This window comes from Magnolia sinica, chromosome 5 (genome assembly GCF_029962835.1).
Source record: "Magnolia sinica isolate HGM2019 chromosome 5, MsV1, whole genome shotgun sequence".
NCBI classification, from domain to species: Eukaryota; Viridiplantae; Streptophyta; class Magnoliopsida; order Magnoliales; family Magnoliaceae; genus Magnolia; species Magnolia sinica.
The window spans coordinates 91612440-91626590 of record NC_080577.1 but is presented as its reverse complement, the minus strand read 5'-3'; the positions used below and the strand labels follow the sequence as shown (position 1 = coordinate 91626590).

At 39.6% G+C, this 14151-nt stretch overlaps 1 protein-coding gene across 4 annotated transcripts in view; it reads left to right on the top strand.

The window, feature by feature from the left end:
• The window catches only part of LOC131246300 (urease), a 76413-nt gene that overhangs the window by 37103 nt on the left and 25159 nt on the right, over positions 1-14151 (top strand). For 3 of the 4 annotated variants that reach the window (XM_058246264.1, XM_058246262.1, XM_058246263.1), the window contains 6 exons: positions 1640-1782; positions 3085-3195; positions 5637-5800; positions 7714-8092; positions 8186-8294; positions 9847-9986. In XM_058246264.1, coding sequence (XP_058102247.1) covers positions 1640-1782; positions 3085-3195; positions 5637-5800; positions 7714-8092; positions 8186-8294; positions 9847-9986 — 1046 coding nt within the window. Of the gene's footprint in view, positions 1-1631; positions 1783-3084; positions 3196-5636; positions 5801-7713; positions 8093-8185; positions 8295-9846; positions 9987-14151 lie in introns of all 4 variants that reach the window. The other variant, XM_058246265.1, reaches the window with a different exon arrangement.

Genomic DNA, 14151 nt, shown 5'->3' with positions numbered 1-14151 from the left:
AGGTTTTCCTAATTAGAGTTAATCCCTGCACATTTCGAGTTAGGAGGCAAGACACTCCTAGCCAATTCGACTCCAACAGATGGACCAAGTAGCCAGCTATAGGTAGGGTGTCCACCCCTTGTCATTTATTTCTTGTCAAGTTTCATCTTAGGAGTAGGCATAACAAAACTTTGATTCCATTCTATATCCTTGATGAGATGCATAGAGACCTAACCTCAATACATGTCACTTAAAAGAAGTGACTGACCTTGATGAATACACTTGTGTAACAAGCATCAAGCATGTTCAATATTTAGCTTATGGGATGTTGTTGAAAAAACTGCGTGCACAAGTGCTGCAGATTTGCATTTTGTTCTACTTGGTATTTTTCTACCCCAAGGACTTTTGGTCTTTTTGATCCCAGGCCCATCATGTCAATGAATTACATTATCAATCTCTCACCATTTCATCTAAGCACTTGACTAGGCCAACTATGACCACATCTAACCTAAAACAAGGCAGAATGGAATTGTAACCAAAGTTTAGGAGAGATGGACGGCTCATGTAGGTACCCTAGGGTCAGGTCCAACGGGATGAATCATGTAGTAGAGTGCACTAAGGTCGGAATCGCAAGCTGTATACACGATGCACAATGGAGTGCAACACTTACTAAAAATCTCTATTACTAGAATTCCAGGACTGTGTGATCCAGAGTCACTATCCTACACAGCGGCAGTGAGAGGATGAGATGATGGGCACTGAGTGTTCCATTCAACCGCATGTATGGTTTGAACCACCCCTCGGTGGGAGTGTTGTGACTCGAAGGTGTGAATGTCTGTGAGTGTCACCTGATATGGTTTACATATCGTTGAATCATAGGTGAGTGACAAGTAATGATCTAAAAACCTTGATTATGACCTCATTCATATTATCATATAAAGGTTTCCTTTTTGGAGATATAATGATTGTATGTTATCATGTTTGCATATGCGAGGCTACTGCTTAATAAATTATGGTTCATGTTATAAACTACAACAACCATTCCTTTCAACCCCTTAGCTGAGATTCTCAATATATAGGTTTACCACATCATACATATAAGAACAATGAACAAATTTCATGGTTGTCATTTCGAGGCAATTATTTCAAGTCAATCTCTGGAGATAGAATTTGAGCTCAATCTCAATAGTAGAATATTCCTCTAAGTTAGACATATTACTAGTTGATTTTATGCCAAATCCACTGAAAATTTCACCAATTTCTAGAGTCTTCTCATGATCTCCTTTTAATGGGGTCGGCAGTTGCTTCCCATAGTGGGGTTAAATATCCAAAGAATTTAACTCATTCAAGGGGCACAAACATCCAAAGAATTTGATCTGTTCAGCTTTAAATTCTTATACTACCATGATTTCCTTGTGCTTGTTTGCCATTTCGAGGGCTTTGATGAATAATGAATTTGTGTTATCCAATGCTACTATGATTTCCTTGTGCCTGTTTGTCATTTTGGGGGCTTTAATGGATGATGAATTTTTGTTATCCTTAGAAACATTGGCATAGTTCCTATACTAAGTCATGATGCCGGTCTTATCGATTATAGTAGAAACGAACAATCCTTAACAATTTCAAGGATGTGCATTGATTAAAAATTCCAGTTCTGCAGTTCCTTCACTAGACAAGTTTTCGGGGATAGAATGTGATATCTTTCCTGGTGAATTAATTTTCGGATGCGGAAGTATCATGCTTAATAGAGGAAGGAAAGCTGTTATTATTAGAGTCACTAACAAGGCAGATAGGCCCATTCAGGTGACTTTCTTTAATTCACACCTTGGCTTTTGTTTATTGGATTAATTTCTTCCTTTTTCATAGTTTCATTTTCAATTTTAATGGTTTAAATGTTCCAATGTTTATTCTGCATGTTTAGTACTTGATGGCTTCTTGGCTGACTATTTTTGTGTGAAAGCCTTCTTATTTTTTCTAAACTGCTTTACCAGCTTGGATCAGATGTCAGTCTGAAGTTCTGATAGCTGTGTTGCATTTTCAAGTTTTACTTGTATTCATTAATTTTTCCGGAGAGAGTTTGTAACGTACAATGTTTCATTTCAAAATTCTTTTCTTTTTTTTTTTTTTGTTTTTTTTTTTTTTTTTGTTTTTTGTTTTTTGTTTTTTGAATGGGACCATGTTTTCAGAATAAACTTTAATCCATTTCTTCTTCTTACATCATCTCTCTTCACTTCCGCATGAAAAGATGGAGTCCCTGACTTTATCTATATCGGTTTTTGTCCTTTTCTTTTGGGTGTACATGGAAGTCTCAGAGAAATCTGGCAAATTCTCTGTTCGATCTTTTATTCGGTGCTTCGTTCCCCTCAAGCTAGTAATTCCCCTGAGCTAACTGGAGCACATTTGGTCATATACAGGCCTGCCCCAGGTTATGGGCAAGAATTCTTGATCTATTCCAATGCTCTTGGGTGATGCTGGCATTGATCAGGTACCCCTTCTTTTCTTGGCATGGGGTGGAGTTGCGAGTAAAATGGAAAGTGTTGTGGCATTTTTCTTTTTACTGGGATTTTGATCCATTTGGTCTGAGAGCATTGGGAGATGTTTCATTCTGTTCTGGATGAGGTCTTAAAGAAAGCCAAGATGGATGTGGTTGCGTGAGCTTCATCCCTCAAGCAGTTGGAAGGAGTTACATCTGTTTCTTTTGATTCTTTTGGGTCATTCTGTGTAATTTTAAGGAGTAGATTTTCATCTTCATCTTGTCTTTCTCAGTAAAATTGCATTATCCTTTAAAAAAAAAGTCCCAAGAAAAAGTCAGGCAGGCAGGATGCTTTTCTGCCCAAATTAGCATCCAAAACTTTTCAGGTCAAACCAGAAATGTCTTGCATTCTCAATTTGGGTGAAAAGGAGGAAAAAAGTAGGGATCCCATATTAGTTACAGAAAAATAGGTGTGAAGAAAACATTGGAAGATTTGGAAAATAACCTAAAATATTGACTGTGCTGTTTCATTCTCAACTCACCGAAACTGATCTGTCATACCCTCTTATTTTAGATATTTTATTTCAATACTGACCAGTGAATTTGAAATCATCTTTCCTCTCTGAGTTCAGGTTGGCAGCCATTATCACTTCATTGAGGTCAACCCTTACATGGTTTTTGATAGAAGGAGAGCCTATGGCATGCGGCTGAATATACCAGCAGGGACTGCTACTCGATTTGAGGTGGTAGTTAGCATAATTTAATTTTCACGAATGATTGATTAAGAATTTTGTTTACTCTGTGTCATTAGAGAAAAAAGTGGTTGAAGGTACTAGATGGTTAGAAATATCCAAATTCCTTTATTTGAAGTTCCAAAATGCGGTGGTGCTGATGTGAAATGTTTCTTTAAGTGGAATTATATCATGGTCATTAAGAATTGAGTAATTGTTGGCATGACGTAATACATGAATTTTATCTATCAGATAGTTCTACAGAACTTTTTCAACAATTAGTTATTGATGTGCGTAAGTTTGTTAACTGTGATGGATTTGGTTGTGTGCAATTCAGGCTGTAGAAAATTCCTTTTGGCTGGAAATTCCACTCCTTTCATTGACCATCATCAATGTTGAGAAGAAGCAAAGAAACTCAGTATTATGAGATTTATTCATAGAAGTTGTTCTAAAGTTAATCCTGCATGTACTTGTGATTTTTCTAATTTGGGGGCGCCAATTTTGGTCCTTTCTTGTGATGAATTGGTCGTGTACCTTTTATATGCTCAACTGGTTGAGTTTGAGAAGTTACGGAATATTTAGGGAATACCCCAAAACCTATTGGGCGGCTGCTTATTGGAAGAAAAGGAAAGAAAGAAAGGATGGGGTGGATGTGACTGCCCTAATATATTTGGATTAGGGTGGCCTGCACACGATGCGGATTGTATTTACACTCCAAATCAATGACAAAAATGGCAATTTGTAATCAAACAGGTTATCCCAAACAAGTGCAAGGATCATCCTTCCAGTCTTCCACAGTGGCATATTTGTGCAAGATCCTAGCTGTTATCAGGTGGGATTCATTTTGTAGATGCCCTGGTCCCCAGTCAACTCATTGATGGGCAATAGTATATGACACCACTGGTGGCTGAAAGAACTTGGCCTAGATTTTTTTAGCCATCCATTTGTGTCACACATGGGCCTACCAATGAGTGGACAGGCCTGATTCTCATCTACCAGTGAGGCTTACCTGATGGGAATACTTTTGTTCCACACAAATGTAAGCTTGGTACATGTGCAAGCATGCAAATGGGCTGTGAACCATGTGCCCCAATATTCTCTACAACACATTTTCTTTTCAAAGGCTGTGAATGAAGAACTACATGGAACTACCATTCAAAAAGCAAGGGAGCCACAGAGAATTAAGAGGGTTGTAGATCACACACACTTAACGACTAGCCACTTGGATCTACTATCAGTTCCCTGACCTTTCAGTGCTTTGATGTTGTTTTTTAATGAGATATTTCAGCTTGTTTTTCACTTTCACATGCTATTTTTGCACTTCATAACTTTTGATTCTGTGTTTATGTGTATGATGTTATTTTCTACGTTATGAATCATTTGCCAGAGCATGCAGTATCAAGGAATACTTAATAACTATGAAAGATTGTTTGAAACGTTAGTATGTGAATGATGCAATTTTGATCTACGAAGAATGCTCCACATATTGAAGTAATTAGTTTTGATGAATTATAGAAGGTTTAAAGGTTACTATCCAGGTTTAGAAGCCTATTTAAGATCATTCTCTTTGTGAATCTTATGTAATTTTTTAAAAACAATTAAAAATCATTGCTGTCTATAGTTTCTAACTTTGGACATGCATTGTTGTGTTCATCATGTGTTTCCTCAGCAGAGGGATGTTTCCTCTGAGGAATTATATGATCTTCAGCTGCCTGAATATATGGATAGCATCCTCAGCCCTGGGTTCCAACAATTGGGGTCATTGGTCATTGATCCAGATTGGGTCTCAGCATGGTTGGACCAAGCTCCAAAATTTTTTAAGATGGGACAATTCTAACCTTTCAATTGGAAGCCTGCAAATAGACAGTTAAGATAGAAAATATATCAACGGTCTACGTAAAATAAGGCTGAATCAGTATCTTTGATCTCTGAATCCAATAGATATTTGGGGAATTGTACATTCACAGTGGGGCCCACAGATCAACGCCCTGATCACCAAACTGTAGACCACTCTTAGGACCTCAACCAGATGATTTTATGATATCCATCAGGGTCGAAGATCATATAATTCCCCATATCTTTGTAGCAATAAATAAGAAGGATAATAATTTCTTCAATGCTGAAACATGAAAATCTGCCTAAACTATTTTTCATGATATTTAATGGGAGTTTCTTTCGGTAATTTGACAATAATTTGATCATCATAATTTCATACTTGATGCACGCTATATTTCTAGCCATTAAAAAAATGAAATAAAATCTGCATATATGTTTTGATATGCAGATGGGTGTGCAACTGTTCCATTGTTGCTTGTCTTCTACATTTTCTAATTAATACTCTTTTTTTCTTTTTCTTTTTTAAAGGTAACACTACCAGGGATTGAACCCTCGATTACTCATACACACTACAGTGTCTCCACCAGCTCATCTAATTAACGTACTCTTTTTACCAGCCAGGGGAAACAAAACAGGTTGTTCTTGTCAGTATTGGAGGTGGGCAGGTGATCAAAGGTGGGAATGGCATTGCGGATGGTCCTGTTGATGTCTCCCGGATTGAAAAGGTGACGGAAGCTGTAACTGCTAATGGATTAGGGAATGCAGTGCAAGTAGACATGAGGTTTGGATGTATTCTGTAAATCTTGATGTGGTAGTGGACCACTTGCTTTTACTTATTGTTACCAAGGAAATCAGGAAGCTTTTAAGCATAGCTATGAAATTGTATTGAGCAGATGATTTGTTGCCATCTGCTCCATTTTTGCTTCCTTGGTTGTTTCTTTTTTGTTTGCTTTTAGGGCCTGTTTGTTTCAATGTAATTACTTGTATTTTCCTTGAATTTGGCATTTATTAACTACAATGTTAAATGTAAATAGCAATTAATGTATGATGTTGACATCTACACTTTTTGGTAGATTTTGACTCAGAAAACGAGGCAGACTATGTGGGCTCCACCATGATATATGCATTATATCCACACCATCCAATCATTTTAAAGCATGAGCCAAAAAATGAGGCAGATCCAAAGCTTAAGTGGACCACATCATAGGAAGTAGTGGGAATGATGACTCCACCATTGAACCCACTATTTTCTTTGGTGTGGTCTACTTGAGCTTTGTATTTGCCCCATTTTTAGGCTCATGCACTAAAATGATCTGAAAAAAATGAATGGACGGCGTGGATATCATGGTGGGGCCCACAGAGTTCCGATGATGAAATTGCGTTGAGTTTTTGATGTAGAGCAGGTTGTGGATAGTTTCATGGCCAAGATGGATCAGAAAAGGCCCGGTCGACATCAGAAGTGATCTGGACCGTCAGACCTTAAATCGGGCGTATCTCGCAATGCGGAATGAGTTATCGAGCATAAAAATATGATTTTGGGGTAGAATGAGCTACTTTAGCCACCCAACCCCGCTACGCCGGGTTGCGCTTGCCAGATTTGCGAAATACCACCAGATCGGCGGTCGTTTCCCTATTCTTATTCTGTTTTTACTATGAATAGTAAGTTTTAGTTTGATTATAACTCTTCATCTGTTGGGCTTTAGGAGTTGCGCCCAACGCGAGAAGTGCTTAGAGTAATTAGGAGAATAGCTTGGTGAAGCCAAATAGGACACTACTAATTTTGGCCAAAAACCTTCCGCACTAGTAGACATCACGACCGTCTATAAATAGTAAGTTTACTATTTATAGTAAGTTGTGAATTCTAGGAGTTTTAGTTATAGTTTGATTCTGATTTCTCTCCCATTGCTTAGTATCCCTATTTAAAAAGTTGTGAACTCATTTAATTCATTCATCAATCAATTTTGAATTTTATAGAAATTATTTTCTATTTTCCTTGTTCTTTTCCTTGTGGATTCGAGGAGTCTCTGTGAGGAGTCCAGAGAAGTTCCGTGGATTCAGAACAGTTATCCCCTTGAGGAAGACGATGCTCGACCTCATGTCCTCCCCTGTGTCAGTTTTGCTGGAGTAATTCCTCCCTTTTCAAACGGAGAATGGATGGAATTATGATGCTTTTACTATACAATTACATGTACTTACATTGAAACAAACAGGCCCGTAATGAATTTCAGTTACAATTTCCAAAAGAAAAGAAAAGAAAAAAAGCTAAGAAGTTTGGGAGAGGTGAGGACAAATGTGGCAAAGTAAATATCTGCAGGTCTAGAATTTGGGAAGGTCAAAGAAAATGCATGAATATTGGGGAAGTTTAGGAAGTAGCAAAAAATAATAGTAAATCAGGAAAACTTTATCTTTTCATTTCCTCTACTTCATCTTCATCTGATTCTTCCTTATTCTTATCCCCTTTTTCTTCTATTCATTCCCTTCCTTTCCTCTTTTTTTCCCCATCCTCCTCAATAAATTAAAAATCGTGAATATTTTTGAGTTATTGATGAAGAAAGTCTTTTCTTTTCTTTTTTTCTTTTGAGAAATATTTGTAAAAGGAATTGGTCAATTTTTCTGTTTTTTCTTTGAAGATACTTTCTAAGTTGTTTTGTTAGGCCATCTCTAAAGTTTGATTTTTATCAAATTTTGTCACAGTGAAGGTGTTACTGGAGAAAATTCTATTTTAACCAGAGAAGTTTCTCGAGAGGTCTACGCAAACTCGTATGGACCCACTACTGGCGACAAAATCCGGCTGGGTGACACTAACTTGTATGCAGAAATTGAAAGGGATTTTGCAGTTTATGGTGATGAATGTATATTTGGGGGTGGGAAAGTTCTTCGGGATGGAATGGGACAGGCTGCTGGCTATCCAGCCTCACTCTGCCTGGATACTGTAATCACAAATGCTGTGATAATTGATTATACAGGAATATATAAGGCAGATATTGGCATCAAAGGAGGAATCATTGTTTGCACAGGGAAGGCAGGCAACCCAGATGTCATGGATGGCGTGATGACAAATATGATTGTTGGGGTAATTTTGTTCTCTTGAAATCATGGTAGTACTTGCGTATGATTGTGCATCATCTATTTTGTGAATATTTGCTATTTATTTCTTTGAATGAAGGTGAACACTGAGGTTATTTCTGGGGAACGAATGATTGTCACTGCAGGTGGCATAGACGGTCATATCCATTTTATCTGTCCTCAGTTGGCAGAACAAGCTATCTCTAGTGGTTAGATTCTTGTTCATTTGTTGAGTATTTTACATACATGAAAAATTTCTGAGGTTCACAGTGTGTTTGGATGCTCAATTGAAGTACACTGCAAGAACATTTCAATCTAGAGGGAATGATCATAGCGGTGGTGGGGCCATTTTAATTCATAATGACAAGAAAAATTCTAATTGTAATTCCATGCTTTTCAAGTTCAATTTGAAACTATCATTAACAGTAAGCTGTTGCACTGACTAGCCCGTCCTTTACTCATGAACTGTGTTAGTCCAATTCGTTTCAATTGAGCAACCAAACCCACCTTTATTTAATCTTAATATATAATTATTAACTTCTTATGTGAACCGAACTCATATGTGGACTATTATAATTTGTTCAATGTTGCCATGAAAGATTCAGCTATACCAAATTACCAATGCATGAAAATTGGGACCCAGGGATTTTGGGCTCCATGTTTTCCAGTCACATGGGCCTAGAGAGAGCAGACAGATAAACTGATACCAGTCTTATTTTTATTAAATAGCTTCTTGCGTGAAGAACACATACATTGTTTCAAAATTCCACCTCTTCTTCTGTTTAGAATCTTTTGGTTCATGTAGAGGTAATTGCAATTAGGAACTTGACACTAAGAAAATGCAAAGGTGACTCACAAGGGTAGGGTTTTGAACCCAACTCTCACCACATGTTCCCAATTGTCCCATATGTCTGAGATCCCTGTAGTTGATCAAGTGGGTGCCACTGTGTGTACATGCTGTTACCCAAAAGTCAGGTTGCCCCCACCCAAACACACACACACCAACTTCTTACCTGATCTTGTTCTGGATAGATCGGGCTCTCTCTCTCTGACCATTCTTACCTTATTTTTCTACACGATAGATCGGTCTCTCTCTCTCTCTCTTTCTCACCTTATTTTCTACACGATAGATTGGTCTGTGTGTGTGTGTGTGTGTGTGTGTGTGTGTGTGTGTGTGTGTGTGTGTGTGTGAATAGAATGGTCTCTCTCTCATTCTTACCTTATTTTTCTACATGATAGATCAGTCACTCCATTAGATAGACCGGGAGCTTATTCCTTTCTGCCTATTTTGTTTTTTGATATTTCTACTTCCAGCATGAGTTTATACCGTTAAGCTGGCCTTGGATATTTTTAATGAATGGCAGTTGAAGCGCATATGCTGACAGTTTATACAGATGAATGGCAGCCCTTTGAATGTTCTTGTAGCATATGTAGTCATCATGGAAAAAGTAACATATTGGTCAATCCCTAAATGTTCCATGTAATTGTGAATTTGTAGGCATACTGAACTAGCTCCCGTTTCTGATCTGTTTATTTGAAGCTCCATAACAACTTATGTGTATTATGGCCAAGATTGACACTTACCTACAAATAATTCTCTCCCAAGTCAGCACATTATGCTTATATTCTTTTTCTGCTTTTTGTCCAAAGGACTAATTAAAGGTCATGAAGGCAGATGTGGTGTCGAGTGGTATACCCACTACACCAGTATTACCATCCATTCCTTGTATGCATTTTCTGCTTACAATGATTAAATTGTAGGTATCACAACATTAATTGGTGGCGGGACCGGACCAGCACATGGAACATGCGCAACTACTTGCACACCTGCACCAGTGCATATGCAATTCATGTTGCAGTCAACTGATGACTTGCCACTCAATTTGGGTTTCACAGGGAAAGTATGTCTGTTGTCTACTCCTTTAGAAGATTATTCATTACATCATCACCATAATGGCCTTGTCCCAGCTATTTGGGACCAGGTTTACGAAGCATGTTTTGCCAAAAAAAGATTGCTCATTACATGTTAGCGGCTAAAATGTTTCTAAAGGAAATGAAAGTTGAATTTCTCCAACAGCAGGAAGATTTTTGTTTTTTCTGTGTTTTTTTATTTTTATTTTTTCTTTTCATTCGGGGGCTGTTTGGGGATAAGGGATTCGGGGAAGGGATTTGTGAAATCTACGGATTTCAAATCTCTCCTGTTTGTCTTTGTCGGGGATCTACCAAATTTGTGGATTTCCCAAATCCACACCTCCTCAAATCCATGGATTTGGGGCAAATCCAAATTCCCATAAAATTAAAGACTTGGCAAATCCTCAAAATATGACTCTTAAAACCAATAGACCCACACGCTTGCACGCACGCACACAGGAAGGTCTTTTGTGCAACTTGTTGAGCCAGCTGTGGTGTATGTATGGCATCCAACCGGCTGCCCCATAATGAAAACTGGATGCCCCTAAAATCATGCTGACCCAACCATCAAGTGGGCCACCACCATGTGAATTTCATGGTTTTTGGGTGATTGTCCATTGTTTTCTATTGCGTGGCCCATATGATGATTGGATTGGCATGTTTTTTGAGCCACCCTATTTTCATGATGGGGTGACCCACGGCATGCTCCACATGTAGCTAGTTGCACATTTTTTTTTCATCCATAACTTGCATGTGAGACCTTTCTATTATGTTATTTCCTTGCAATAAATTATTTCCATTGGCTGATTTTCAGCCGATAAGTCTGATTAGGGGCCCTTACAAGATTCTTGCAAAAGTCATGACAACCCGCCTGTTAGGGGTGATCGGCTCCGTCATATCTCACCATTAAAGCGCCTTCATTCCCGGTAGGCAAATCATTGACTGTGCCCTCATTGCAAATGAATGTCTTCATTCCAGACACAAATCAAAGTCAAAGGGGCTTATCTGCAAGTTGGACATTCACAAGGCTTACGATCATGTAGACTGGGAGTTCCTCCTGTTCATGTTTCAGAGGATGGGTTTTGGCGAGAGATGGAGAAAATGGATTAAAGAATGTGTCGCATCGGCTATGTTCTTAGTCCTAATTAATGGCTCTCCGAAAGGGTTCTTTCCAAGCTCTAGGGGTCTGCACCAAGGTGACCCTCTCTCCCCTTTTCTATTTCTGATCGTGGGTGAGGCTCTCTCCAGAATGCTCAGCCGAGGTCAGGAAGCTTGTTTAACCAGCGGATTCAAAGTGGAGGGGATGTCCAGCCCAATCTCCCATATCCAGTTCGCCGATGACACCCTTTTGTTCAGCGAGGCTGACTGGGACAAAGTCTGCAATCTCCACACTATAATTCGGTGCTTTGAGGTGGTGTCAGTGTTGAGATGTGGAGCCACATCTGGGGGCCGCACGACCGGTTGTGGCCCCTGCTCGACCGGTCGTGCAGCCCCCACGACTAGTCGTGGACTGGCTCGACTCAAAGTCCAGCGAGCATCAATTTTTGGGTTCTGAGGTGCTCGACCGGTCGTGGCCCATGCTCAATCGGTCGAGGGGTCCGCTCGACTGGTCGTGCAGCCTGCTTGACCAGTCGAGGTTACGCAGATTTGTTTCCGGATTTGATGCGGACTGCGGAAATTTGAGTCTGTTTTCGCAAGGTTGCGAAAGAAAAGTTGCCTAAACTATATATAGGTGTCCCTAAGGCCTTTCTAGTGTAAGGGGAAATAATTCGAAGGTATGGGCAAAGGGCTTTCTCTGTATTTCCAAGGGAGAGGTTAGTATATTGCCTTGTAACATTCGTTTTTCTTCATAGTGGAAGTTTGTATCCGTGGTTTTTTTACCCTAGTTTGGGGTTTTTCCACGTATATCTTGTCTTGTGGTTTGTTTGGATTGCTTTGATCCGTTTCTAGTTTATATTTCTTCTTGTTTATCGTTTGTGGGTGAGACCGAAGATTGGATCTTGGTTCACTGCGTTGTTGGCGTGCTGCGCAACAACTGGTATAAGAGCTATTGGTTTAGTTCTATTAGGAGCGATGACAGAAGAAGGAAAGACTAGAATTGAAAATTTTGATGGTTTAAACTTTGCCTTCTGGAAGATGCAGATGGAGGATTATCTGTATTAGGACCTCTATATTCCTCTAGGAGGAAAATAGAAGAAACCAAAAAAGATGACAGATGATGAATGGTTTTTACTGGATAGGAGGGCTTTAGGAACGATCCGACTCTCTTTGTCTAAGAGCGTCGCCTTCAACATATCCAAGGTGAAAACTACAAAAGAATTAATGGAAGCCCTAGCCACCATGTATGAAAAACCCTCAGCGTCCAACAAGGTTCATCTTATGAAACAGCTATTCAACATGAAGATGTCAGATGGTGGGAGCGTGGCTGAACATCTAAACGAGTTTAATACAGTCACGAGCCAGTTGGAATCCGTTGGCATTGTTTTTGAGGATGAGGTTAGGGCGTTATTGATCTTGTCCAGTTTGCTAGACAGTTGGGATGGTTTAGTGATTGTTGTGAGCAATTCTTTAGGGTCGACAAAGTTGAAATTTGATGATGTGGCCGGTCTAATTCTCAGCGAAGAATCTAGAAGAAAAGCATCAGGAGTTTCAGGGAATGCTCTAAACGTTGAAGGAAGAGGAAGATCGCTGAACAAAGGAGGCAATAAACACGGACATTCTAAGTCGAGGAAGAAGTCCAAGGGACCGAAAGAAAAAGACGGGTGTTGGCATTACGGCAAGAAGGGGCACATGAAACGTGATTGTAGGGCGCTTAAGAAACAAGACGGAAGCTCTCAAGGCGGGAAGGATTCAGTGAATCTATCTGAGGAGAGTGACACAGAGGCGTTGATCTTGTCTCTTGATGCGAGGAATGAGTCTTGGGTCATAGACTCGGGTGCTTCGTTTCATGCCACTTCATGTAAGGAAGTTCTGCGTAATTATGTATTATGTGACTTCGGGAGAGTCTACCTGGGTGATGATGAACCGTGCAGTATCGTTGGAAAGAGAGATGTTCATATAAGTCAGAAAGATGAAACGACTTTGAAATTGAAGGATGTCAGACATGTACTGAGTTTGAAACGTAATTTGATCTCAGTGGGGCAGTTGGCCGATACCGGTTATGTGACTACATTCGCTAGTGATTCCTGGAAAATCACAAAAGGTGCCTTGGTGATATCTCGAGGCGAGAAGGAAGGTACTTTGTACGTGACTTCAAGATCGTATAGTTCACTCGCAGTCGCATCAACTGGAGTGAATGGGCAGTTATGGCATCAGAGGTTGAGACATATGAGTGAGAAATGGATGAAAGTGATATTGTCAAAAGGGAAGCTGCCAGGGCTGAAGTCTATTGACTTGGAATTCTGCGAGGGCTGCGTGTATGGCAAACAGAAGAGGGTAAGCTTCAAGAAGACGGGACGCGCTCCAAAGATGCATCTATTGGAGCTTGTACACATTGATGTGTGGGGACCGACACAGGTATTATCTCTTGGTGGCTCATGTTATTTTGTTTCCTTTATTGATGATGCTAGTAGAAAACTGTGGGTCTATTTCTTAAAACATAAATCTAATGTATTTGATGTATTTAATAAGTGGAAAGTTATGGTAGAAAATGAGACAGGTAAAACAGTAAAATGTCTCAGATCTGATAATGGGGGAGAGTACTGTGATAAGAGATTTGAGGAGTATTGTGCAGCAAATGGAATCAAACATTAGAAAACGATTCCAAGGACACCGTAACAGAATGGTGTGGCTGAGTGCATTAACAGGATCATCCTTAACCGCGCCAGGAGCATGAGGTTACATGCAGGGTTGCCCAAGACCTTTTGGGTAGATGCTGTGAATACTGCCCCAATCTCATCAATAGAAGTCCCTCAGCACCATTAGATGGTGGACTACTAGAAGAAACGTGGACTGGGAAAGAAGTGAACCTTGCACATCTCAGAGTGTTCGGTTGCACTTTATATGTTCACATTGATACAGAGCATAGAAACAAGCTGGATGCGAAGTCCAGGAGGTGCACGTTTATAGGCTACGGGCAGCATGATTTTGGCTACAGGTTTTGGGATGCAGAAAATAGAAAAATCATCAGAAGCAAGGACGTATTCTTCAATGAAA